The sequence below is a fragment of the Passer domesticus genome, chromosome 3 (genome assembly GCF_036417665.1).
Source record: "Passer domesticus isolate bPasDom1 chromosome 3, bPasDom1.hap1, whole genome shotgun sequence".
In the NCBI taxonomy this organism is placed as follows: domain Eukaryota; kingdom Metazoa; phylum Chordata; class Aves; order Passeriformes; family Passeridae; genus Passer; species Passer domesticus.
This window is the reverse complement of record NC_087476.1, coordinates 72,600,845-72,627,878: the sequence shown is the minus strand read 5'-3', so window position 1 is coordinate 72,627,878 and position 27,034 is coordinate 72,600,845. Positions and strand designations below refer to the sequence as shown.

Here is a 27,034-nt window from a genome sequence, read left to right as displayed (position 1 = left end):
GGATTTTCTACCATTACATCAAAACTGAATTTAATTTTTAAAGCTTTGCCCTAGCTCAGCCCACAGACAATCAGACCAGAAGTCAAACTAAAATGATCACAACAGACCCTTCAGGAAGTTAACTCCTGTCTCTGTGGAAATCAATGAACTCAACTGTCCTTGAGTTCAGTGAAGCTGCCATTTGGATATCTGGAGTCCCTGACAGTAAGTCACAGGGAGTAGAATTTTTTTCTGGGTATAACAGAGAGAGTTTTCCATTTTTGCAGGAATAGGAATTTGGATACTTTTCCTCATTACTTTTATTGAGGACACTCCTGTCTGAGCCCCTGCATCAACAGCTCCTAATCAGCCTGTGCAGTAGGTGGAGGAGCATCCCACAACTCCTGCAACCTCAGAGTCACTTACTGGGATGCTGGATCCCTTGGCCATGTCTCAATAACCTGGCTGCAGGAGTAGTTGCTCAAAGTAATGCAGTGCCTGAGTGTCTGCTCGCTGTCTTGAAAGCATCATTAGGTATACCAGGAAAAAGTAAAAACAAAAATGGTGTGTGGTTTTTTTTTAAATAACGGGGGCTGCAAAAACTGAAGCCACAGAAGTTATAGGGAAAGTAAGCTGAAAAGAAAGTAAAGCATGTATCTAGATAGCATGTAGGTAAGACCTAAAGGTTTTGTTTGTCCTGTAGTGTCTAACCAATAGCCTGTTAAAATCTGTGTAACCTTGACATTAATCTACACCACACATTCCCCTCTCTCGCCTGAGACCAGACATGACAGTAACAATCAGTCTGGAGTGCTAATAGGTTTAAGTTGGCTAATTCTCATCCTGTTTTTTTAGGGATGCTCTGACAAACCCCTGACACTCTATGCATTCATGTGTGCAAGTAATTTTGTTTGGTGTACCTTTCTTTTTAGGCAATAAATAAGGCAACAAAACTACTAGGGCAAAATAAAGTCATTAATAAACATATAAGAATAAATTAAGCAAAATAATTTATGTGAAAAAACACTGTTATGTTTTGTCTCATTAATAGACATTTTCACTGTTTGCACCTAAGAAACAATATCCTGCAAGTTAAGGCAATTATTGGCTAGGCCATATTTGCAAAGAAAAGGTACCTGGAGATGCCACAGGTCTTGATGCAACAATCTCAGCGAAGCAAAGCTACATGCAGCCCCTTCAGACTAGATTTCCTTACAGGGGAGGTGCTGAAAGGACTCTTTTATGTGGGAAAGCAAAAGGGACAAGCACAAGGGGGAGAAGTACTACTCTGCTCAGTCACTGACCTCTCCAAAATAATCAGAGAGCTCTGTGAGGCCCTGTGTTGGGTTGTTGGGTTTCTCAGATGAGAATAAAATAATACTCTGCAAAAAGCTATTATTAGCTGCATAGCATCTTTCTCAGCCCGGAAGGAAGGGCTGGCAAGAGGAAAGACATCAGGAGTTGGGGGAGTGGTGTGACCACTAACTCCCCACCTCAGTCAGGGTGCAGCTGTTAAAGCCATCTCTTTGCTGGGACACTGATGCGGTCACCAGGCTCTCTGAGTTTTTAGACAGTACTTACACGAGTTAAGGTGAGCCTGCCTTGAAGGTGGAAGGGGCTGATTAACAAAGCCACACATTTTTAGACTTAGGTTTAAAGTATTTTCTTTTTTTCCGCCCCAGAACATTAGGAAGAAAATTACCTGTAAAAACCCAGAGGGATCATTTTCTTTGATAACCTCTAAGCAGTATTCCATCAGCCCTGTTGACTGGCGTAGCTTCAGTGTACAGTGATTTATCTGGTCCCAAACAACCTGGAAAACAAACATCAGTACAGTTCTGTGACTGCCTCAGCTTGCAGTGAATTGTATAAAATTATTTCAGAAGAGACAAGGAATGGGAAAGTGTGTTAAATCTATGCTTAATTTAGCTGCCATATGGCCACTGCTGTATCTCCATCAGCTTCACTCACTTGCTCTGTATTGTAAATAGTGATAATTAGCTTGGCAAAATGTTGTGCACAGGGAATCTCAATTTTCAGAGCAGATTAATTTCTCAAAGATTAGGCTTGCTTGGGGCACAGAGGGCACAGAACATATCTCTGCATTTGCAGTGATCACATTTCCAGTCACACTTTCACTAGCATCTGAGCTTTTAAGATGTCCTTCACTTTAGAGGCAAACTGCTGGAGTGGTTTCTCGCAGATCATACCCTAACATTCTCTTCACAATTTATCATTGAACCTGCTCTGATTAAGAACACATTGCTGGAATTAAGAAATTCCATTTTTCCAGATTTTGGTCTTGATTCTGCTGCCACATGGCTGTGGACTAGATCTAGTAGCACTGTAGGCCAACTCGTGACAGCAATAAACTGCAGGGTTTGCTGTGCTGTCAGCAGTATGTCCAAAGTGCTGGCTCTTGTTAAGCAAGCTGAATGCTGATCTCAGGTGGATTTTGTTAACTGATATGTTAGATAATCCATTTCACTTTTTCCTTCTGTCTTAGATACTTTTAAAGCAAATGGCACCATAGTACCTCAAATCACATAAAGATCAGCATTTTAAGAAATGCATCTAGTTAAATATTTCTTGACTGCCACTTCATTCAAACACTTTAGATTTTTTCTTGCCATCTCCATTGACAGCAATTCTTTAAAATATTTTGAGTAGCTCATGTATTTCTGGAGGTGGCTTACCTGAATGTAAAGATTCGAGGAGATATCAAAATCACAGCTCTTTACTTTGGCAGAAGGTGCCAAAATCCAAACCACTGATAAGCACCTCTCAAAAGACAGCCCCAAACCATCAGATAAATAAAGACTGATGGCCTGATTCAACAAACATCTGAAGTATATCCATCATGTAATGTGCACAGGCACAGTTCCATTAAATGGCTGAACTGGAACCTGCTAAAGGAACTTTAGAATTTTATCACTAGGAGATTTCATGGTGTAAAGGGTTGGGGAGCTTGACAAACCACACCAGGTATCTATCAGCAGCTGTGCTGAGCTGATGAGAGGAGTGCTCACCTTCAGCTTGTGCTCACGTTCCTTGGTGACCTTTGTGAGCAGTTTTGCCTTTTGCCGTGTTAACGCATCAACCAAGGCATCGCACTGAGCCACGAGACAGGCTTCATAATCCAACCCATTCTCCTACAACAAGGACAGAGTCACACCCATCAGAGACAGCACAGTTTGCAGCTTAAACTGCAAACTTCATACCTGCTTTTCTGTTCAGAAAAAATTTCCTTTCAAGACCCTCAGCATTTTTGTTGCCATTCTGATTTCATTACAGCTGTACTAGTAATAGCTGCATGCTGTAAAATGAAACAATAACATGCCATGCCACAAATGGTCTTATTCAAAACCATGATTTACTGGCACTTTCCTGACAACAGATGTAGTACAACATAATGTAAATGCTGAATGTAACATATACAGTGCATACATACATAAGAGGATTCTGCTCCAATCTGTTTTAATTATCCCACTGTAGCAACTTTGAAATCACTGGCTCTGTACCACAGCAATTAGAACAGAATTATGGACCAGAATCTGGTCTACTGGCTTATTACAAGGAAATTAATGAGGTACAAAGCCCTAAGGTTTGTGTATTGCTTCGAGTACTTTTTATAAAACAGCTAGCACTTGGCAGTGGAGCTATGTACTTGATTAGCTTTTAAAAAAAGAGGCAACTCTCTATTCACATTATGGTAAAATTCTTTGCTAGGCAGAAACCAGCACGAGGTATACAACACTGAGCCTTTAGTAGGCTCTGGGAACAATTTAGCATTACATAAAGCCCTGGAACTGCTTCTGTAGTACCCGTTCAAAGGAAGACTCTCTCTCACCTCCTCTGCTCATGAGACTAAAAGGACAAAATTTTCAAGCTCCTCTTCCAAGGAGATATTTAGGTGTGCTATCAGCTTTCCTCCCAAATACCCCAATTAAAAAAAGAAAAAAAATCATTAAATGTGAGAAGATTTCAAGCATGTACTGAAGGAGAAGCACCTCTTTGCTAAGACATTGTACTCCCCTAACTCACTACTATCTCTTAGCTCTTTTGCTTTTCTCTTTTTTTCCTATTCATTTGCTTTGTCTTCTTTATTTTGAGTTCAAAATGTTCAGCACTGTACTCCCTTCCCTCACTGTGACCCGTGCATCCCATTCTCCAGTGACAGATGCAGGATCAGTGTTCCCTGAGGAGCCCCCACTGCAGTCCTGGACCTGCCGGCGAGATGTGGGCGGGGGTTTATCTGGGGGTGGGGAGACACCAGACGGCTCAGTTCCTGCTCACAGGTTTGTCTTAGACTCTTCCTGTTTGCATCTCTTCCCTCCTCGGCTTGTGTCACACCCAGCTCCCCCTCCAGCCCATTTCCATCCCTGAAGTTACTCCTGAAGTGCTGGCTGTGCACAGAGCCTGAATCAGTTGGTGGCTGTAGTGCATCATTTCTCTCCTCATTTTCTGCTCACACATCAAATGGGGTGTTTGGTGATATGCCTCCTTCAAGTGAGAAAGTACGAAATTGTTACAGCAGATGGGAAAATAGGAAAATCAGATCATGACAGCAACAAGGAGAAGAAAGCAACAGGAGTAATGAGGAACAGGCATCTGAAAAGAAAAGACCAAGAGATATAAAAGTGACCTCAGAGAAGAGAAAGGCGGGAAAAAAAAATGGGGAAACAACAGATCTGCAAAGCAGAGAAAAGAAAAATATATTACTAATTTGCAAACTGCCCCAGGTAAGATGAAAGGGCAGTTCCTGATAGCTCTAAAAAACTCAGAGAGGAGATAAAGAGTGTGGATGGATGCCTGGTCTGCAGTGCATTGAGACAGGATAATAAAATCTACATATTGCTTGCTCTTTTGTGTAAAAGTATTACTAAAATACATTTTTGCTGAGGGGTAAATGTCCATATGTGAGGGTGGCAGCCATCATAAGATTTCTACTCTAAATAACCTGCTCTGAGATATGGCTGTCTATGAACCTACGCACAAAGGCTATATCTGTTCCCCCACAAAATAACAGTACAAGAACTGGTTTTTGTCCAAATGTCAAAAGGTACAGACTGGCTCATGACACATCTAAACCCTTTCCCCTTGAAGACTGTGGCTGTACCAAACCTGACTAGCAGGAGCATTCCCTGGTATGTGCTATCATCAAAGCTTGAACATCACATGAGAAGAGTGCAATTTGTCACGGGAGAAAACCATTCCAGCGAGCTCCTTAAAGGTTAAATTGTGTGGGTGATCATCTTGGAGCCCTACCCCAATCTTGTTTTACTTAGGAAAAGTAAAACAAGACTGGGCCATGGCTCCAAGATGATCAGCTTGATCCAAGATGATCACATAATATGCAGCTGATTAGTCCTGCTGTTTTGGTTTGCTGAAATTCGATGTTTCGCTCAGGCTCAGGACAAAGATTGGCTCAACATGTGAGGGTCAGATTCAAATTTGAGCCCAGACTTGGCTAAATGTTAGAGGGTACTGCTGGATATAATTTCCTCTTCTGAGCTCTCCTCTAGCATTTTAAGTAACAAACAGCATCAAATAAATGGCTTGGTCTTTTGATCCAATTGTAGCAGTTCCCTTATGCAGAGCAATTTGGCAGTGATTTTATTGAAACACATTAAAGGATTTTACAGCATAGTCATAAACAGTCATAATAGGCCACTTCTAGGTTTCAGGAGGGAAAAATACATTTGTAATGGAGCTAGATGACTCAAGAAAGATTGGTGATAGCCTACTGTTTTGGATGGTTTATCCCATCCTAAAACAGCTGTTCATACCTACAGGAAGAAATACTCTCTAGAGGTGCCTGTCTTTTCTCCTTGGACATTGAAAGAAGTCTAAATGAGTAGACTACATAACTATATGAGCTACATAACTTATTACATGGCTAAGCCAGCTGAGAGAAGCCTCACACTATAGCCAAAATACAGCACAGTGCCAGTCAGTGGCTTTGCATCGGTTTCTTTCAGTTAAATGTCCTTTAATTTTACCAGTTTCTCATTTTGGTGTGCTCCCTTCCCCACGTGGCTGTGGGAGACTGTGAGGGTGTGTTGTTAGGCTGCCCTGAGGCAACCCAAGAGCTTGGGCATCTCTTGCGGTACAAATTCATCCTCTGGGGTTTTAAGAGGAATACTTTAATGAATAACAAACTTTTTGTATTTCTGCTTTGGTTTTTTGTTACTAACAAGCGCAGGACTTATTGATGAAAGATGAGCAAGCAGCAGAGTGGGCTACTGAAGAGCAGGTGATGCATATCCCATCACTTCTGAGGATTGCTGCAGCAGAAAACAAGTGTCCCCTCCTGAACACTCAAACTAGAGTTGCACATTTCCAGGTACACTCTGCAGGGCAAGAAGGACCTTGAGGATCATCTGACCTCTAGCACTGATGAGTCTAAATTTGATTGAAATTAAGGCTTGTTTCATTTTGGGTTTGTGCCCTCAATTACTGCACTCACTATGAGCTCTTTTTCTGACTATTAAATCTGGACAATTACAGGCATGAAAATAACTTACGCTCCAATAAATGCCACATTGATTTAGCAGCAGTTCCTTTTTTTTTAGTAGAATATTCCTGTATTTTTGAGTATGTGTAGGAGATTCTTACAAGTACTCTAATAGGCAGGCTGACTGGATTTTTTGCAGAAATTGGTGCATTTTTAGGAAATGTAAGATGAAAATCTAGCAGTAAATTTTGAATGTGTTAAAATGAGAATTTATCCTAAATGCCGAATTCAAGCAATTGCAGTCAGGGAGGAGCCTAGAAGCATGACTAATGGATTCAATCAAACACTAATCAACACAGCTCAGATGTCCAGTATTGAGTATCAGCTTTTTGCAACAAACATCAAACAATCTAAAAGCTAAGAGGGGCATTATTTGATGAACAATTTTACCTAGCAAATCCATTCAAGAAAGGTCAGATGATTCCAGGAAATATGAGAATAGCATAGGAAACAAAGTCATCAAATAAATTATTCACACAGTTCTATTGATTACTGTATTATCAAAACAGATTATATTCTACAGTTACCTGGATCTGCTGCAATAAATTTTTCAGCTGAACCAAAAATTCTTTCGCTTCCTTTGCTTTATCTGAAACACCATTTAAAGCCTGAGATAGCTGTGCCTGAAAGGGAGAAAAAAAGAGGACAAAAAAGAAAAAGTTAGTGATAAAATGCAAATGTTTTTCTTAGTAATCCTTGGATTTGATGATTAATAATGTGCTAAAAGGCTTACATGTATTCCAAATTCCACAAAGTGTTTCTTCTAGAAAAGAATAGTTAAGATTTTTACTGTAATCAGATTTAATGAGGGCGAAATATGCATGTGGGGGCAGTCAAGTATTTTGTCTGCATGTTCCACTTTATTGCAGCAACTTGGTAAGTCAAACACCTTTTTATAAAAGAGCTACCCACGTGTATAAGGAGGTAGTAGTCTTACACAGTAGCATCTGTCATGCTGAAAAATCCCCAAGTGCTTTCCAAAATGACACTTCTTTTTCATCCAAGTCTGAAATCTTTATAAATGTGGTAGATCCTACCAAACCTGAGATACACTAGGACTTTAAAGACAAATCTGCCTTCTCAGACTTCATAGTAATGTCCCTTTGGGGCTCCAGTTTCCCATGCTCCAACTCAACAAATGTTTCTGCAAAAGTTGGAATAAACCCTTCCTCTAAGTTTGACCAGTAAGGCACATAGAATATGCCTTTTTAAAGTCCACACTCTAGGCCTAACCTTCCCTTTCCTCAGCTAACACCTGAGATCTCTAAGCTGAACCAGAGGCTTGTTGATGAACTTCCAGAACAGGAAGGAAACAGTGGTTTTGCCCCTGGCAGACCCAGTGATGCATTTTGGGGTCCCAGTGCTCTGAGCTGGAGGACCATGACTGTGAGAATGATTAACTCCCAGTCAACCCCAAATTTGTGCAGAATTTGCTACTCTAGATGGATCTCTATAAGTCTAGGAGTCCCAACAGGATTCACTAAGTGTACTCAAAGAACTGGCTGACGTCATTGCGAGGTTCTGCACCTGGGATGGAGCAACCCTGGATGTATGTAAGACTGGGGAACAAGAGCCTGGAAAGTGGCCCCTTGAAAGCACATTAGTGCTAAAATCTAAATGTAAATATGCTTTACAAAATTAATTCATAACAAATGTAAAGGAAAGACAGTGTGCCTATTTCTCAATGTCTGAGTCTCTGCTCTTTTCGTACACAAACCCTGTATTTCGTACACAAACCTGTAAATGCACAAAACCCTGAAATGATGATGTTTGATATTGACACTACGGGAGGCCATAGAAGCATACTCCAGGTCGATGAAAAAAATCTCTGTTTTCTGCGAGAATAGACAATCAGGACTTGAGGTCAGCTCTGCACAGTCTGACCATGTTTGCCAAAGTTTGAAGCACACCTTTTTTGATTGTACTTTATGTTCCACTTACAGGGCACATCTGAGCCTTTGATTTGTCAAGATGACACAGAACAAGGTGAAAGCAGTGCATGACAAAGCAGCTGGGGTGTAAGCAAGAAAGAAATAGGTGGCAGAAACATTATATTCTCTGTCATTGACTGTTCTAACCAAACTGTTTCAGGGAGGCAGGAGTTCCTTTCTTTCAAATCAAAACCAATGGTTGGTCCCCACAAAAGTAAAACTTCCAGTTTCCCAATATCTGCACCAGCTTTCAAATCATCTCAAAGTGTATTTCACCAGATCAGAAGAGACAAAAGCATCACAGCAGCTGTAGAAAACCACCACAGATGAATTGTAAACAGCATATATACCAACGGCAATCAGCACAGTTACTCCTGGCTCCCTCCAGTCACAGAGAGCTGCAACAGAAACTCAACCATGTCACTGTCTAAAGAGCTCATAAGCAAACTGATCTGTTCATTAAAACATGTGGTTGCATTAACTTGACTGCAGCATGAGTAGAAGAGCAGATTTCCATTTGTGAAACCCACTTAGAGATAATAGCTTTGTTTTTCCAATTATTGGTAAAAGACACCTTGCAAATCAGAGGAATTTATTCATGCACTTCTCATTAAAATCAAGTGGAGCTACATGACTAAGCCCCCAGTAAACCAGCCAAGCCATAAAAATGCCCAGTACACCCAGAGCTGTCTTTCATACCACAGAAATATTTATTGTAAGCCAAAGTAACAAGCTCCATTGACTGGGACAATTAATAACTTCTGACAAATGGTATTCCACCTGGTGTTATCCTTACTTTAATACCTGGTCTTGCAACCAATGATCTGAGGGCTGGAGATGGATACCAAGTTTCTATTTCCACCAATTACAGGAACACGGAGATCACAAGGGTAAGTAATTGAACCCAGATGGGCAGGGAAGACCTCTGATTTCAGGACATGAACCAGATAATGGCCATGTCCTTTGTCAACCAAACAGTTCATGCTCATTTAGCTTGCCTTCCCTCCATCTCTCTTTAGCAGCAGATTGACTATTGATTAGATAACCTTGTCCTGGTGTTGAATTCTCATAGAGCCCACATGTTTTTGAGAACACAAGTCTTTAGGTCAGGAAATAAAAGCAGGCATGAGGACTCCTACACTTGCCTGCCTGCCTAGCCTTCACAGATGGATTCAGATGAGGGAGTTTTCAGCATTTTGGCACATATGTATAATTAACCCTTTAGAATGGGCAGAGATGAACTGTGTCCCCCATCATTCCTCATATTCATAAATGTGATTACAGTACCACTGTACTTGCTAAGAAGACACGAAAGGATTAAACTTCAACAGAAGACTAAGAGTTTTTCTTAATAACCTTGAACTGCTGGTCAGATGCACTTTTAAGGCAAGCGAATATAATGAAGTCCAACTAAACCAGGAGATTTTCACAGATTTGTGCCATTGGAGCCTTGTTGTCATTTTACACCAATTTAACTTTGTAGAAGTTACACACAGCAGTGCAATGGGGAGCCTGCACCACTAACAGGAGCCAACCAGTCCAGCACAGCTTTGGTATCAGCAGTACAGCTGAGGGTGAGTGCACATTTCTTTGCATGGCCTGCAGCACTGCCTGGACAAGGTTTTACACTCTGCAGTTTGCCACTAGGTCACTGTAATAAGGCCCAGACAAACGAGGAGCCAAACAAAGGGCTAACACAAGGAAGGCTTCTTGCTCTAAGAACAAACCTTTCAGCTGCCTCTACTAGCTATACCCGGAGCATCTGGAGACAACACATAAGCCTTAAATTACGTTTGGCGTACCAGTCAATGTAAGTAATTTATGGTTTGGCCAAAGTAACTGCAGGTTATAAACTTGTAGAAATTGCTGTATCAGAGAACTATTTCTAAGCAGAAGTATCTCATTCCAAAACAATTTATCTGAATGAATGTGAGATGATGCTTTAGGTTGCCTGGCTATACAGTTCCATTATATTTGTTTTGTGCCAAGCACATCTTTCTGAAAAATAAAATATTCACAAGAGCATAATTTCAGAGTCCCCAGATTACTTAATTTTGAGGGTTTCTTTTCACTAAAATTTTGACATTGATTGAATATGCAAATAAAGAGAAAAATCAGTCACAGAAAAAATGATACCTCAGTCACAGAAAAAAATACAGTAAAAATACCAACCAAAAGGATTTTTTTCAATATTTGACAGTAGAAAAGAGAGAAAATTACTGATTCTGAACTTTGATTACACTGGACTGTAATGTTCCAAAAGGCAGCAAATAGTTTTAACTCAAGGTAGACTGATACCAAAGCTGTGCTGGACTGGTTGGCTCCTGTTAGTGGTGCAGGCTCCCCATTGCACTGCTGTGTGTAACTTCTACAAAGTTAAATTGGTGTAAAATGACAACAAGGCTCCAATGGCACAAATATGATGTACTATGGTACATCACAAGCTGGTTTCTCATGCCCTCCAAAACATCAGCCGTGTTTGAACTGTGAACTCAGATCCTGCTCATCAGAACAATTCTGCTCAGAAGTGGATTCTGACACTGAGATACGAACAGCAGCTGCAAATGTTTAATCTGCAAGAGAACTTCTCTGCACAAGCACTCATCATGTTAGGGCGCAAGGATGGCTGAGCTGCTGGCATAACATTCAAACTGAAACACTTCCAGAAGAAGTTTGTCTTTCTTCTTGTATGCATCAACAAAGGAGATCACCCCAAGGGGCATCTTCTTTGGATCTTAAAATAGAAAGTAATTTTTTTGTCTTGCCAAATACCCCAGCTTATCTTGCACTCAACCACTCCATGGCCGAGGGGTGATGAGACCAGTCCTGATTTTGACCTTTCCTGCAGTGTTTGAAAGGATCTCTCTGTGCTTTCTTGACTGCTAACTGCAAGCAGAGAGTAAAAAGAAGGGAATCCTGCAGCCAGCAGAGCTGGTCAAGTGCTCTCTGCATAGCTGTGGGAGAAGTCCTTTAACCCCAATATAGCAGGAAGCGCCAAAGGATTGTCCTCAGCTCTCAGGTATCAAAGTCCCCTCTCTAATATCATATGTATGAACTAATAATTTTTCCAGAGTCCATCATTCTCAGCAAGAAAGAACTAACTTCATACATATTTTCAACTTCTAAGGCCACATGGTTGCAAATCCTTATTTTTAGCAAGGAAAGCATGACCAAGTTACCCACCAGCTCTATCAAACCTCACTAAACCCCTGTGTAGCCAAGAAAATGGCTCTGACCTCTCCATAATGGAATCCAAGGAGGGGTAGGGAGCATCACTTGCAGGGAAGCATGAATCAGACAGTGACAGACAATATGTGAATCAGAAGCACCTTTACTTGTCCCTAGTCCCCATCTACAATTCCTTATTTATCTTTGAAAATCCCTCCAGCCATTACTGTTGGCTTCTTTGGGAACCGAGTGGGAGGAGACCTCTTTAAGGAGAACACCCAGTGTCCATGATCATCTGTACCATGCTTTTTTGTCTAAAATATTTGGGTGGCTGTGAGCCACTCTCCCTCGCTGACATACAGTTGTGGCAGCTTGCACAGAGTCCTGGATGAAAGGAAGGTGGTGAAAAGAAGGAACAACCACCGTGTCTCCTCACAGGTAGGGGCTGCCACTGTGAGAGCATGGAAGGCTGAGGACAGGATGGCCAAGGACCCTGTGAAAGGCAAACAAGTTGGTGAGATGGACTTGCTAATTCCAGCTATCTGCCTGAGACCTGGTGGAACCTCACTGTTCAAGGAGAGGCCAACATGAGAGGGAAGTCTGGGTTTTCCAACCCTGAGCAGCAGCTGCGGGGTCAGTGGGAAGTCAGGAAGGGCCAAAAACCTAAGAGCACCGTTCCGAGGGGAGAAAAGTCTGTGAGGATGATGGACATGAAGGACCTCTTGTCCCACAAACTGCAACTCGTTTTTGGGGCTTTGGGATGAACAAACTGCAGTGCTGAGCATCACCGCAGCTCTGGGCATCACCCCAGCTCCCAGCGGGCTGTCGGGACTCACCTTGTGCTGCTTCCACATGGCTCCCAGGGCCTTCACGTCGTGCTTGTTGTGCTTGCCCTCCTCCAAGCACTGGTAGCAGACGGGGCTGCGGCAGCTCACGCAGTACATGCTGTAGTTCTCCAGGTCGTGCTCGGCGCACGTCGGCAGCTTGCGGCCGCCGCCCGCCCCCTTCCCGGCGCCGTCCCCGCCGCCGCCGGGGGCGCCCGGCTGTGCGGGCGGCGGGGCCAGGCGGTGCTTGGCGAAGGGCCCGCGGGCCGGGTGGCAGCGGAGCTGGCATGCGGCGCAGTACAGCACCTCGCACTGCTCGCACAGCACGGCGGCCGGCTCGGGCGGGCTGCGGTCGCACAGCTGGCACTTGGCGGCGGCGGCGGCGGCGGCGCGGCCCTGCTGGTAGCGCTGCACGATGGCCTCCAGCAGCCGGTTGCGCTGGAAGCCGCGGAGCCCGCGCTGGTCCAGGGACGCGCTCCGGTGGCACTGCGGGCAGGTGAGGGAGGAGCTGGCGGGGCCCGCGCCCCGCGGAGCCGCCGCCGCCCCCGGGGGCGCGGGCACCAGCGGCAGCACCCGCACGCCATTGGGGGACTTCAGGCTGGGGGTGTAGGAGCCGTAGCCGCTGTCGGTCTCGCTGTGCAGGCTCAGCTTGTCCGCGTGGTCCCCGCCGCCGCCGCCCGCCGCGCTCTCCGCGTCCAGGCAGGCGGCGGAGCCCGCGGCCGCTCCCGGCGCCGCTCCCGGCGCGGCGGCGGGGGACGGCGCGGGGCCCCGGGAGTGGAGCAGCGGCGGCAGGTGCTGCTCGCTCTCCGGGGTCTGCACGGCGATGGTGCGGGCGCAGGGCAAGCAGACATTGTGCGAGCACGGCAGGATGATGGGCTCCCGGAACAGCGAGCCGCACACCGGGCACTTCAGCTCCTCTTCCATGGCCGCGGCGCGGCTTTGTGCGCGGGCTCCTCAGGCGGGCGGCGTGGGGTCGCCGCCGGCTCCCCCCATCCCCTGCGGCGCCCCCTCCGCCGCCTCCCGCCGCTCCCGGCGCCGGGGCGAGGCCGGCAGGGCTCCGGCCGGGAGGGCTCCGCCGGCGCTGCCGCCCCGCGCGGTTCAGCACCCGCCGCGCACAGACAGCTCCGCTCGGCCCGGGCACGGAAGGGCTGCCCGCCGGCCGGCCGTGGGCACGGAGCGCGGTGGGACTGTTTTAACATAGAGTAATAATATATGGGGAAAGGAGGCGGGGGGCGGAGGCAGGGCAGGAGTAGGAAGGGGCGGGAAGAGCCCTTTCCAGCAAATAAAGTGGTCGCTCTCGCTACGGCTGGGAAAGGCTAAAACATTTTTTAAAGGACCTCTACACAGCGATGTCTTCATATGCTTAAATAAAGACATTGTTTGGGCAGCAGATTGAACGCAGGCGGGGTTTCGTTATCTCTGTTAGCCCTCTCTCCCGTCCCCGAATTAGAGGAGGATGCTCGCCAACAAACTAAGCTCGTACCTCTCCCTCACACGGCTCTCACCATGCTGGAAAACAACCAAAATGCACAAAATGTCAGGCACTGACAGAGGGAGGGATGAGAAAGGGGTTAAAAGGGAAGCACGAATCCCAGCTACGAACGCTGTGGCTGGCAGGGGCGGCAGAGCGCAGCGGGCGGGGGACGTGCCACATCGCCCCTGCTCCCAGCCCTGTGACCCCAACAAGAATCTGCTGCGAAGATAAATCAGGGATGACAGCTGAGAGTTTATGAACTGAAAATAACCATCCTTAGGAGAAAGAAACCAGCAGCGGCAAATCCCCCATGTTTTGTTTACATATGCTTAGCGTGGATGTAGCAGTGGTTTATTTCATAGTCAAGAGATTATATGTAAGTGATTTCACTGATTTTTATTATTGTTATTCGTCAATCTTGTTTAACAGCCACTACCATATTAAGCTCAATTCTGTAAGCAGATCCTAACCATTTGTTTGTTTTAAAATGCAAACTGGTCTTTTCAGAACAGCTATTTTTAAAATGAGGAACTAAGTGGTATTGAATGAAAATTTAAAAAAGAAAAGAGAAGAGATAACATTAAAACATCATAACATTTCTCAGTAAATGACAAGAGGTTTTGTGACACTGGTTAGGAAAGGGTTTTCTAGTTTCAGGGTTTGCTTTTGCCAGATTGTTAAAATGGTTGATGCACAGCAAAGGAGGAATGGGGTCAGAGAGTAGGAATATATTAAAGCTTCAATTTTTTTTTCAGTCTTTCCTCTCTGGAGTTCCTTTTTGTATCTTGCCTAGCCACTCTCATGACAAGCTGAGGGGGAAAAAACCCCAAGGGGTTTAAAGCTTTGTAGTTCCCCATTTCAGTGCGAAAAGCAGCAAGTTTGGCCTCTGGTACATAGTAGAAACAGCCATGACCCACATAAACCTGCCTGTCATTTGGCTAGGTATCTTCTTCTTTTATGTGACCTCTGTGATGAGATTGAGAGTTCCTAGACTGATTGTGTGTTTGGGCTACCTCCAGCCAGAAACCTCAGTACTGCAAGAAGTGTTCTGAAACACCATTGACTTCACAGCTACCTTATGCTACTACATAGTAAGAAAAACCCGTGGGTGAAATACTGTTATCTTCGTAGTGGCTGTTCTCTGCTTTACCATCTGTCAGTAGCGAGAGTGGATGTACTCTAAAGGTTTCTTTCAGACCCATAGGGGAATCCAAGTCACATATTTCAAGTCTATGTTCAAGCCATAATCCTAAAGGTAATTATAAAGGCATGGTAGCTTTTTCTTGGACTTTTGCCTTCTTTCTTTACCTGTCCTGTGTGGAAGGTGACAGTTGTCATAATGTGCATAATAGCAGCATCAGGTCTGAGACATCAAAGAAAAAATGAACAGACAGGTAAATGGTGGAAATGTATGAACACCAAACCTGACCAACTACTTTTTATAGCTGCTTTTTAGCTGGGGCTTGCAATTCCCAGAGTTCTAATACACTGAATTTTACATATCCATTTCCAATCCTACTCCAGAGTTTATATAAACTCCTAGAATCTTTGGCACTTGACACAGAAATGGCAAGAAATAAACCATCTCAGAAGCACATTCTCTTTCAAACACAACTTTTCTTCTCTCCCCAAACCTGACTTCACCTGAGAGCATATCACTATAGTAGGTGACATTTGAAATGGAGCTTAAAAAGGTGATCTGTTTTGCTCTGTTCTGTGGTGTGACTTTTACATCATCCAGGGTCTTTTTTAACCTTCTGAGTGAGTCTGAAATGTTAATGCCCAAGAGAGCTATGGCTTTGAGAGCAGGGAGAGCTACACTTGTTTACCTGTCCTACTGGTCCCAGAACAGCCCTTGTTGCCAAGGAGTTGTAGAGTTTCAATGCAGAAACCTTCATCCCCATGGCACCAGAGACTGCGGCTGGAAGTAGCTCCTACTTTAACAATATTCAGAGTTTAGGTTGCACAGGACAGATTCTTCTCCTTATGAAAAGTATTTCTCTGTATAACTGCGCTGCTGCTGATGGAAGTGAACAGTCAAAACATCACTGTAACCCTTACTACTCCAGGGGTCAGAATGGAAACTGGTCTAAGAGTTGAAAAATGTCACTGAGCTTGAGCAGACTGACCTTAGAAATCCTTACTTTTGATGAGGAACACAGCCCACCAAGATGATTCCACTAACTTTAATGAAGCTATTAATAAAGGACTATTTGGTATGAGCCTGAAAGAATTGGGCCTTTACTATGTTTTGTAATCAAGGCATTATTATAATGGCTATGATGTCTATGATTTTTCATCTTTTTATGTTCAAATGAGTCTTTAATCTGTTAGAGCTGTAGCAGTGTATGGATAACCTAAAGATCCTATACTGGCAGTCCTAGCTTTGATCTTCAGTTTAATACTTCAGTATCACTAGTATTATCCCCTTAAACTATTTACCCTTTGTAAGAACTTATTAGCATCTTTTATATCCCCACAATGGGGGGAAAAAAGCCAATGAGGTTAATTTATAGAGTTACACTTAAAAAAACATAAGGCAAGGTGTAGTACAACCCTACAGTAAGGAGGGATTTGATTAATCTTTCCTCTCTTGTTTTATTGCTTATGCCTTCTCATTCTGCCTGTTGTGACAATTTTGTTGACTTCCCCTTACTGTTCTTGTACATTTTCATATTTTATATTGCCCTCACACATTAACCCGTTTCCTGGTAGTTTTCTTTCTTTCTTTTCTCTTTTATTTTTTCCTTCAGTAGCTGTCCACCAAGGTCACTTCACTTTATTCAGTTTTCTTCTTTTACCACTGCTGTTTCTCTGTGGGGAATTTTTTGATTCCAGTATTCCATCATCACTTCTGCTAATGGGCATCACTCCAAGTGCACATCCTCTCATCTGAAGGGCAACAGGGAAGAAAAAGGATCTTATCTCCACAGGTTCTTATTCCATTGCAAGAAGAACAGAGAAATAGTTCACAAGAGTAGAGAAGATAAAATGTGCTTGGGCTAAAGCCAGCAGCTTGTGTGGCACTGTGAGCTGAAGAGTTCCAGTGCCTTGTTAAAAATGCCTTCTTGTTAGAAATGCAGGGTGCTCAATTATCAGCAGAGGATGCCCTCAGCAACCACAGTGGACAGCACAGCTGCACCTGCTGCCCATCTCTGAATTTTAGGCTGGATTCTAACCAGTGGCTGTACACCCCACACACCTCAGCATTGCTCCTATGCATAATAAAAACCACAGCAGAGTGTAATCTCTCCTGTCTGCTTATTCTTCATCATGTTCTCTACCCAGACTTGTCTTCCCAACATTACCGGCTCCATTTGGAGCTGACACTGCATGTTTGAGGAGTGATGTGGCAAAGAGACATAAGAAGGCAGACTTCCACTGTGGCTCAGAGGAAAAGCTGATCTATATAGTCCGTGGGTCAGGGGGCTTTGGAAATGGCAAATGTGCTCCTTGGTTTTGTAGATTTGCATTAGGTACATTATGTTGGTGTAAGAGTTTTGAAATTGATTTTGTTTGGTGTTGTTGGGGGTTTTTTGGGCTTTTTTTGAGCATGCATTCAAGTAACTATTATATTATTTAGGGTTTTCAAATGTTTGCACATTGGTGTGCTCATGAAAGGAAGGACGGCAAAGCTTGGCGGCAGCCCAGAAGAGTGCCACAGAAGCATGGCTGCTGATAAAAAGCTTATCTGTTGGCTAGCAGAAGACTGTATCTGTAATAGAAATGCAGCTACATATTGAATTTTCTCAATAAATTGAGGAGTAAATCTGCCATGAAAAATGTAATTCACAGCTGAGGACAATTCCATACAATGGAATTTTATTCAGAATGTTTGCTGAGTATATGTTTGTTATGATGGTTAAACGGCAAAAAATGGTACTTGATCCCAAACATTGCTCAACAAATACACTTCTAAATCTATTTCAGCCATCTAAGAATGAAATTCAATACAGAGAAAAATGGTGCTTTAAACTTATATGGCAACAAAAAGTGTTGTTGGCACAGACAAATCTCAGGAACAGGTCAGTTACAATACTTCTTTAAAAAATCATATCTAAAAGAAAGCACAAAGAAAGCACAAAAGTCACTTACCTATAATCAGGACTCTTGAAAAATAAGATCTCATGTTTCTGTGATGCTGTAAAAATACATCAGCCTGCAAGACTTTGGAATTACTCCAGGGACATCTTGGCTTTCCTGCTGTGCCAGGAATCCTCTCTTTCTTGCTGCTTTTGTGCAGTGGAGTGCGATACTTTTCCTTCAATGCTACAGTTCAACTTGCAAGCAGCATCCTCAGGGGTGCTTGCTCTTTTGAGAGGCAAGAGGACGAGAGCACTGGACCCTGAGCAGCTGTGTGTGAGGGACAGCAGGGAATGGGGCCCTGCTTTGGACACATTTCAGAGCACCAAAGGGTTAACATCCTCACAGTATGATTTTTGGAGTACTGTGTCACATTTGCTGCCTTTTTAAAAAGCAACTGTAAACTTTGGGCAGAGATGATTTTGTTTCAATAGTATTACAGCAGAGACTGGGTTAGGGTTCCTCATCTGTTCCTGGGCCAGCTTGGGGAGAGAAGGTCACAGGAAGCTGTTCTGAGCATGGGCTTGCAGTCTGTCTCAACCCTCTGCACCTGCCCTGCTCCCTCAGCTGTCCCTGTGGTCATTCCATTCATGCCTGTAAAGAAAAGTATACACAGCTTTTTAAGAAAGTCAAAGATTACATAAAATCCAAACCAGTCCCAATATCCTCTTTTGGTAGGAAGGCTGGGAGCAGGGAGGAAAAAGTAACGGCATCCTAAGCATTGTGGAGTGTGAGGGAATAGACAAGAGGGACAAACACCCCCTCAAAACCAAACAAGCAGTAAGTAATCTCAACATTGAAGCACCAGTGTTTCGTAAGAGCAAAGGAAGGGCTGAAGGAAAACATGTTTGGAAAAGACTCCAGACTGGGTTAGGCACTTGTAGATACAACTGTAAAGTGAAGGTAAATTGCCACCATGTGGCAATCTCTTCTCATGTAAAGAAAATACTTACACAAAGAGGGTAGTGAAGTTTTGTCCCTGAAAGGGTGGGCAGTGTTCTGTGAACTGGGCTAGGGAACTAATCCAAATGCAACTCAGTGAAAAAGGTCTCTTATCAAGAAGGGAGGCCCAAGTAGCTTTTCTCCTTTGCTAAATGTGAGAAAAAAGTGCTATCTTTGTTTAGCAAGACAACTAGTGAGGAAATTTTCCTGAGCAATGAAGAATCTATAAATACCCTGAGAGATGGGCTTTGCTCTTCTATTCTGCAAGTAGCTCAAGTGAGCCCTGAATGTGTATTTGAAAGACCAAGAGACCTGTCAAACCTGCCTTCGCTGTAGGTACTGGGGCAAAATTTACATGGAGCTCTAGAGGGTTTGACCAAAGCCTCTTCTATGTACTGCAATGCCATGCAGGAGCCTTTCAAGCTGCATTGAGAAGTGAGGAGTAGGAGCCAAGAAAAATGTTGGAGATTATAACTGTGAGTGGGGCCAGATTGACAGGTTGCAGAAACAGAGGCTGCCTTGAGCTTCCCCTTCTCTTTTCAGCTTTGTTTCTGATAAGTAAACAGGAACTCCCACATTGCTATGCACCAGAGAATCAAGACAGGAGAGGCCTCTAATGTGCACAGAGACTCAGGTCCTGCCAATTGCTGATGAGATGAGCACTGGAATTCAGCATAAATCTTTGTCACCGCTGTACAGGAAAGTTCTTTCTGACACCACCCCCAGCTGCCTGTCCTCATCACCTCTCCTGCACTTACTGCAGCTTTCAGACAGCCACAAGCATTAATCCAGACCAGGACAATTGGCTTTCAGCATCAACATCTTGATTCAGAGGTGCCCGTGCCTACACAAGGACAGGAGTGGGGAGGAAGGGCCCCTTGCAGCACCACTGAGAATTTGCACAAGATCCAAAAAGCCATCTCTGTGGTGTGAGACATCAGCATCAGTCAAGTGGGGAGGCAAGTCCACAAGATGCCAAGCTTTTTTCATCAACACACCTCACCTACGTGAGATTTATGCCTCCTTCTCTTCAGCAGCCCATTGAGCTGCCCAATAGAAGGGAGCAAACAGACATCAGCCAAATCAATCACACTCACACCAGCAATGTATTCTTTTGCTTCATTGAGTATTACATTTCCTGACTTGAAAAACACCTTCATTCTGCCTTTGTCCTCTCTTTCCCTTTGCTACATTTTCCTTTCATCTATGACAGCATCTTTGAACATTCTTATATAAGTACAGAGATTCTGCTTCCCTCTTCCTTATGTTGCTTTCCCTTGCTACTCTTCCCTACTCCTTGATGCAGAGAAACTCCCCTGATCCTTCACCATCCCCTCCTGACTCCTTTGCAGCCTTTCAGTCTTTCTCCCACTATTCATCTTACAGAGGCCTCCTTGCAAAGCTCTGCTTGTTCCCCACTTCACACCAAATCCAGCCCTAGGGGGGATCAGCCCCATGGACAAGAGGGAAGTGATCTGAAGATCATGAATCCTACAAAGAGGTGGGGTTTATCCCAACACTCCTCTGTACTGGCCATGGCAAGAAACCCTTATTGAAGAGAAGGAAGATGTGCCTATGTGTCCCTTGGGCACAAAGATTGTCCTTTTCCTGTCCTCACTGCAGAAGAACCACCTGCTGATTGGGTATGATGCTGACCATGAGGTTTTCTTTGTCACGTCACTGTGATACAAGAGGCAGAGGATCCTCCTTGGGGAGAACCCCTTACATAAGAGATTTTATTTGTCAGTGTGCATTGCCAAATGCCAGCCCAAAACAGAAGCACAGCAGAGAGGTTTGTATAAAGATAAAGAAAGCAGCATCACTCAACTCCTGTGCAGCTCCAGCAATCTGGGTCATGCAGGGAAGCTGTCACATTTAGCCTACTGAGAAATACTAATGTAAAGAAATGCAAGGTCTTCTCTGGCTGGAATCAAAAGGGAATCAAAAATCAAAAGAGAACTATGAATCCCACAGACACACCAGGCTGTCTGGTCCATCATATTCTAATTCTTATTTACATCAAACTTTGCACCATTGCAACCACTGATTTCAAGTGCTTGAGCTTCTTTTTCATTGCAGCCTGTACATAACATGAAGCATGCACAGAATCAAGTATAAACACCTGTTAGTTCCTCTATATATTTCTGCTATCATCCTGTAGAAATGGCTAATCCACTTTCAGGCCTCCTGTTCATTCCTCAAACTTCATAATTTCCCAGTGCACATCACATGGGAAACCAGAATTCCATAAATTGCACTCCTCAAAAAATCCCCCAAACCATTACCAATCTGATTTCAATTTTCTTCTTGTACTTGCTTTGATACCCACTAAGATAAATGAAATAGCAATATTTGTGAAATACCCAATCTACTGCATGTGCATTTAAAATCAAATCTGTCAGCACATTACCCCAGCTGTAGAGAGATTAGTCTCCTCAACTTTTCCCTCCTAATTCTCTTGCTGGGCTCTTGCTTCCTATGAGTTGATTCCACTTTTAATTTTATGTTTCCATCAATAGCAGAAGAGTAAAACAGCTGAAGGGAACAGATAAGGGACTTAGTCCACTACTGCCACCATCCAGCTCCAAATTGGATTGACTGGCTGAGTGCCCCCAAATCCTCAATGGATATGCAATTTAATAGAAAGAAAAAGACTCCACACACAAAGAAAAATATGCAGAAAATAATAAGACCACTTTTTGAAACATAATAGTTTCAGCAATATGCATATGATTATATTCTTAATTCAAATGAAATGCAACAGACATCCTTTTATGTTACACATAGAAAAAAGAACCCCAGCTGATGATTTAATTTGTCCTCTTACTAAATGATTCAATTTTAGCAAGCTGTTATCCAAGGAAGAACATTAAAAGGGCCATATCACATCAGCCTAACAATGAATCTGGTCCACCTTATCTTTGACAGCAGCCAATAAAGGGAACAGGGGGAAGTGCAAAATAGAAATGAAAAAAAAAAGATGGGAAAAAATGCTAAGGACAATTTGAGGAAGCTGAAAAATAGCTTAAAGCTACTGGAGGTACTAAAATAATTCCCTTAGTTAGAGCGAGGCTTTATTCCCATGGATGAGCACACATGGATTTCTAGAGAGGCGGCTCCAAGCAGAATCAGTGCTCACAGGGAGCAGTGCTCTGGGCTGTGCATGACTGCTCCCTTACCTGATGGCAGCAGTGGACATCAGCTGTCCTGCCTGCACAGGCAGAGCCGCAGGGATTTGACCAAACATCCATTTTTAATTTGTTCTCCTTTTAACTTGCGATAGTGCCCCTAAAATTCAACCACTTATAATTTCAAGCTGAAATTTTGTATCTTCAAAGTATGTATGGGCATCTTCTGTAATTGCTCAGTTAATGGGAAAATTAGGATTGTAATAGTCCTACCAAACTCCTTTGTCCCAAGCCAGGCAGATCTCTGCCCTAGTGCTACATTGTGCTGCCCCTATCTCTCCCTCTCACTAGCCCCCTTTAGATTATTCCATTTGGCTTCAAGACTGGCCTTCACTTGATATCCTATTAGGATGGTGATCCCCTGACTTCTTTCCAGGAGCTGTGCTTGAAACCTAACCTTTCCAGAATGCCAGACTTCCACTTGTTCCTAACTTCCTTCCTGCTGTGCCACCAGCCTCATCAGTCTCTTTCTAAAACTTGAGATTTCGATTTTCTTTCATTATTTTTCTGCTAGGAAAACTCAGCTTAGCCTATTCACTGCTCAACCACCACAGTAGTTGCTGAGTAACAAAGAATCAGTGGAACATTACAGCATTTCCAGCAGCTCATTTAACAGCACCACAAATGTTTTGTACAAGGAGAGTGCCTTGATTTCTATTTGTTCCTGTTATTTGGAATATCTCCAGCTCAAACACTGCTGTGTTTGGTTTATTTTTTGTTTCTGAATTGGTAGAACAGAGTCTTCAGTCATGATCTGTGCACAGCACAGGTCCCCAAGCAAGGATCCCCCACCACAGGTCCCCAGGCAAGAAATGGAGGGTGGGATTGATTCCCTTGTGGCTCGTCTCTCCACGGAACAGGTGCCTTTGGCTGCAGGGACCTGCTGCCCACTGCCCTGCTGTGCCCAAGCTGCTCCAGGCAGCTGGCAAGGTCACACCTGACACCCACCCTTCAGGTGGCTCCAGGTGGGAAATGCTGCCTGCAGGGGCTTTGCCACCTGAAGTGACAGCAGCACCCACAGTGAGGGGCTGGAGAGGCACTGCAGATGTCAGCACCGGAGGAGAAGGGGTGAGAGCATCCCTCCTTTGGCAAAAGGCCAGGTTGCACAACGGGTCCCCAACCCCACTCGCTGCCCTACCTGCTTCTGGGTGTCAGGTTATTTCTGGCCTTGGTGACAGCCCTCTCAGCTCCTGCGATGGCTGTGGGTAGCAATGTTAGCTCTGACATTCAGTCATAATTGACCCTCATCCCCAAGGACACAGAGCACGACAAAGGAAGGCTACACTATAAATACACCAAAATAGGCCACACACCCTTGTCTGGAGGGCCCTTCATCCCCTGCCACCATCTTGCCCAGGGAATCAATGAGGTTCTCCAGGTGCCTGTCCCAGGTACGTGGCCAGGAGCAGCCTTCCCCCTGCACATGGAGATGGTCCAGCACTGGCCTGCTGTGGGCACTGGTCCTCTCTATTGCCCTCTGGCATGCTGAGGAACATTCTGAGGCACTCTCTATTGCCTCTGGCGTGCTGAGGTCTTCCCCATCATCTCAGTAGCTCTCTAATACTGGATGGATCGCTTTGTGGATTGTTGTGCAGGGCAGTATGTTCAACCATTTCCTCAGTGGAAGCCATAATTAACAATATTCTTAATCTGAGGTGCATGTGCCCCTGACAAACATCCCCTGCTCAGGCAAAAGGCTGGACATTCTAAGCTTAAAACTGGGTGATACACAGATTGGTCTGTATTACTACCTGTGGGTAGTGACATCATCAGAGAAATCATTATTTGAGACAACAGAGGTCTCAAACTAGGAGTAGAATGTTTTATCATGTTAATTTCTTGTGTGGGTGTACATACATAAGACATACCTGTTGGTCATCTCTGAGTGATTACAGTCTTTTTTTCTGTACTTCCATCACAACCCAGAGAGGGTGTATGGGAATTAGGGGTGAATGAGGCCTGCAGGAATTCTAGAAGAGGGTTCTGAGGTGAACCCAGTGAGATGAGAAAGGTACTCACCTTCTGACTGTCTCTTCCTCTTTAATATTTAGAATTTCAAATATTTTTACTTAGCCATTTGTCAGTCCACTAATAATAATTACAATGACCATCACAAGATCACTGTAAGCCATAAACTATGGGTTTGTGGTATTCTAAGACACTCCATTAGTTGAATGGTATTGTAAAATAAGAAGTTAATTTTTTTTCTGCATTATTTGTTTTAAATTTTACACCTCTGTGTAAAAAGTAAAGACAGTATGCCTTGAATCTTTAAAATGAAAAAGCAGTTGCCTTCACCTTCCAGCAATACAAAAAAAAAATACAGCACAACAAACTATATACACATACACCCCACCCTCAGTTTTTGCACAGCTGTTAACAAATACATATTTTACATTTAGCCACTAACTACTGTTCAAGGTTTCTCTTAGATGCTCAGGGACAAGCTAAACATAACTTTGATTACAGAGAGGTGCACTCCCCATATCAAAAGCAAGCAAAAGTAGTTCCTTTGATAGCAAAAGAAACAGCCAGTGGTGATTAAAACAAGAAAATGTCCTGGGGCAGTGTTTGAAGTGAACCTCAGTGCAGGCCCTGATCAAAGCACAGGTATTGTAAGCACACAAGGTTAGCAGGAAGAAATCCTGTCTTTTATTAGGCCAGCACACACTACTGGAGAAAATGGGCAACTTTTCATACAAAAGCCTTTCTTCAGCCCTGTCATTTGGTGTATAAAAGGTGTTGTATCTCCCTACCTATGTTGTCTCTCTTCTGTTCACAGACCACTGCTGAGCCAGTTCTCCTGCTGCTGCAGCAGAGGAAAGTCTTGCTGGCAGACATGATTGATGCCACACGATCCTGCATTTTAGGGGAATCATCACATAGTGTAATTATTCCAAAGAGAATTTATCTGAATTATTGAAAAAGAGCTCTGTCAGAGGAAGAAGAAACAAGCAGTTGAAAGACATATTCGTCAAAACCCAACAATTCCATTGCAACAATAGGCAAAAAACTGTTTTTCAACATGATTCAGGCTACCACAGAGCAAAGCTGTCTAAAGTCTCTGCCTTTTACAATTGCTCTCTGGCTTTGTTCAACTTTATTCCAGTGGCTTCAGATACTTGTTTCTTAATCTGTTGCTATGCATCCCTCTGTCCTACCTGTCTTTTTACCAAACTGAGGCAAAGAGAGCTCTTCTGCCACTTTCTCTCAAGAGCTGTGAGATTGACAAGAAGTATATCTGACAGCGAGAAGAAAGCTGAGAAGAGCCCTCTCCAGCTCACATTTGCAAGGGGTTCACTGCTTCTCAGCTTTTCCTCATCTCTCAGCAGCAGCTTTCTCCATCCTGAGGCCTTGCAATCTCTGCAGGGAAGGAGGCTGAACTGCTGATAAGAGCCTGAGCCATATGTGGCATGGCAGAGAGACAACAGTGAGACAGGAAGGAAGAAGGGAAAGGTGATTAACTGGGGTGAGAATTTCTGCAAAGGCAGCATTTGCCATTGAGGTAGGCAACAACTTGAAGAGCAAGCCTAAAGTTCAAGATCTGGCTACAGAAAGACATAAAACAGATTTTGGGATTGGAATTAATTTATCTTGAATAGATAGTTGGATGCCCTGGAGAGCTGTGGGATGGGACTGAAGAGGGTGAGGCAGGTACTAGTCCTGGGAGGAGCGTGGCTCTTTAGTAAGTGGCTTGTTGAAACTACCTCCCCTTCAGTGGGGTGTGTGTGAGGTTCATTCAGAGGGGAAAAAAAGCAAGACAAGGCCAAGAAGGACAAAATGTTAACCCAAGCCTTTATTTTTTGTGCCACTAAGCTGAATTAATTAGTGAAAATTTTTGATTGAAGGTAATACTGAAACATGCTCCACTTGTAGATCTTCCAGTTTCCTTCCAAGCCGTCTGTGATCAGAGAAACATTTTCCCCAGCCAGCTCTGCTGCCAAACAGGCAGGCAAGCAGGAGTGAGACAGGGAGGCTGACTAATTTCCAAATGTCAAAGTTTGCCTTTGAGTGTCTCTCTCCCCCTGACAATTTTAGAGAGGTAGAACTATCTGTTTGTGAAGGCTGTGTCTTGGGCAAAAGAACTGTTATTGCTCTTGGGACACTGGATACCAGTGCTGACCACTACTCCTGAAGTCTCATCACACAATCCCTGAGGAATCCACTTTCACCTGTATCTTCAGGGGATGTTTTTTCTCACTCTGTGCAGTATTTTGTGAGCAAAATACTACTGTGAAGTTCTGAGTAAAATGCACTTTCCTTGTCAATGAAGAGTGGAGTCTTGCTACAGATCCTGGCTTGGTAGCATGTACCTGTTTATTGCTCTTACAGACAGACACAGTACCCTATGAACAAGACTCTCTCCAGAGAGCATGTAAATAGTTTAACAATAACACATGGCCAAATGTATTCCCTCTCAGCCCAGAGGCAAAAGAGACAGTATTTCCCTAAATAAACACAGTACCCATCTAACCAATCCTTCCATATTCCTGCAGAAAAACACCTGGAGAAAGAGATTAAATTGTAACCTTTCCCTGAAAGGCACTGAAAGTCCTTGCCTGTCTAGGACACAGCACAGCGAAGGTCTTCAGTGGAAGTGTTGCACAGATGTGACACATTAGACCTGGGCCATGGTCTGCAAATCCCCAAAAGCTCTTAATGAAAGATTTGGCTCTGCAGCAGTCAAAAATCAAATGCTGAGCTATATGCTGAAGAAAACAAGAAACCTCTCCAGCAGCTGAGAATCAGAGAGGCGGCAATGTCCATCAGCTACTGCCCATCATCAGCTCACGCTGCAAATGTGAGATCCATGAGGTGCAGCTGTGTTCTGCTGAGGCTGTAACTCCTCTGGAAACTCTCAGAGTGATGTAAAATGGGATTACCCCATCTGTAAGTCACACCACAATATAAGAAAATATTAAGCTGTT

The 27,034-nt window shown here is 43.9% G+C and overlaps 1 protein-coding gene across 2 annotated transcripts in view; it reads right to left on the bottom strand.

Moving 5' to 3' along the window:
• The window catches only part of TRIM67 (tripartite motif containing 67), a 44,974-nt gene extending 23,448 nt beyond the window's left edge, over positions 1–21,526 (bottom strand). For both annotated transcript variants that reach the window (XM_064413896.1, XM_064413897.1), the window contains exons 1-4: positions 12,432–21,526; positions 7,024–7,119; positions 3,009–3,131; positions 1,682–1,792 (exon numbers count right to left, since the gene is read on the bottom strand). In XM_064413896.1, the coding sequence (XP_064269966.1) occupies positions 1,682–1,792; positions 3,009–3,131; positions 7,024–7,119; positions 12,432–13,343 (1,242 nt within the window). In that variant the 5' untranslated portion in view covers positions 13,344–21,526. The remainder of the gene's footprint in view (positions 1–1,681; positions 1,793–3,008; positions 3,132–7,023; positions 7,120–12,431) is intronic.
• Positions 21,527–27,034: the final 5,508 nt, after the last annotated feature.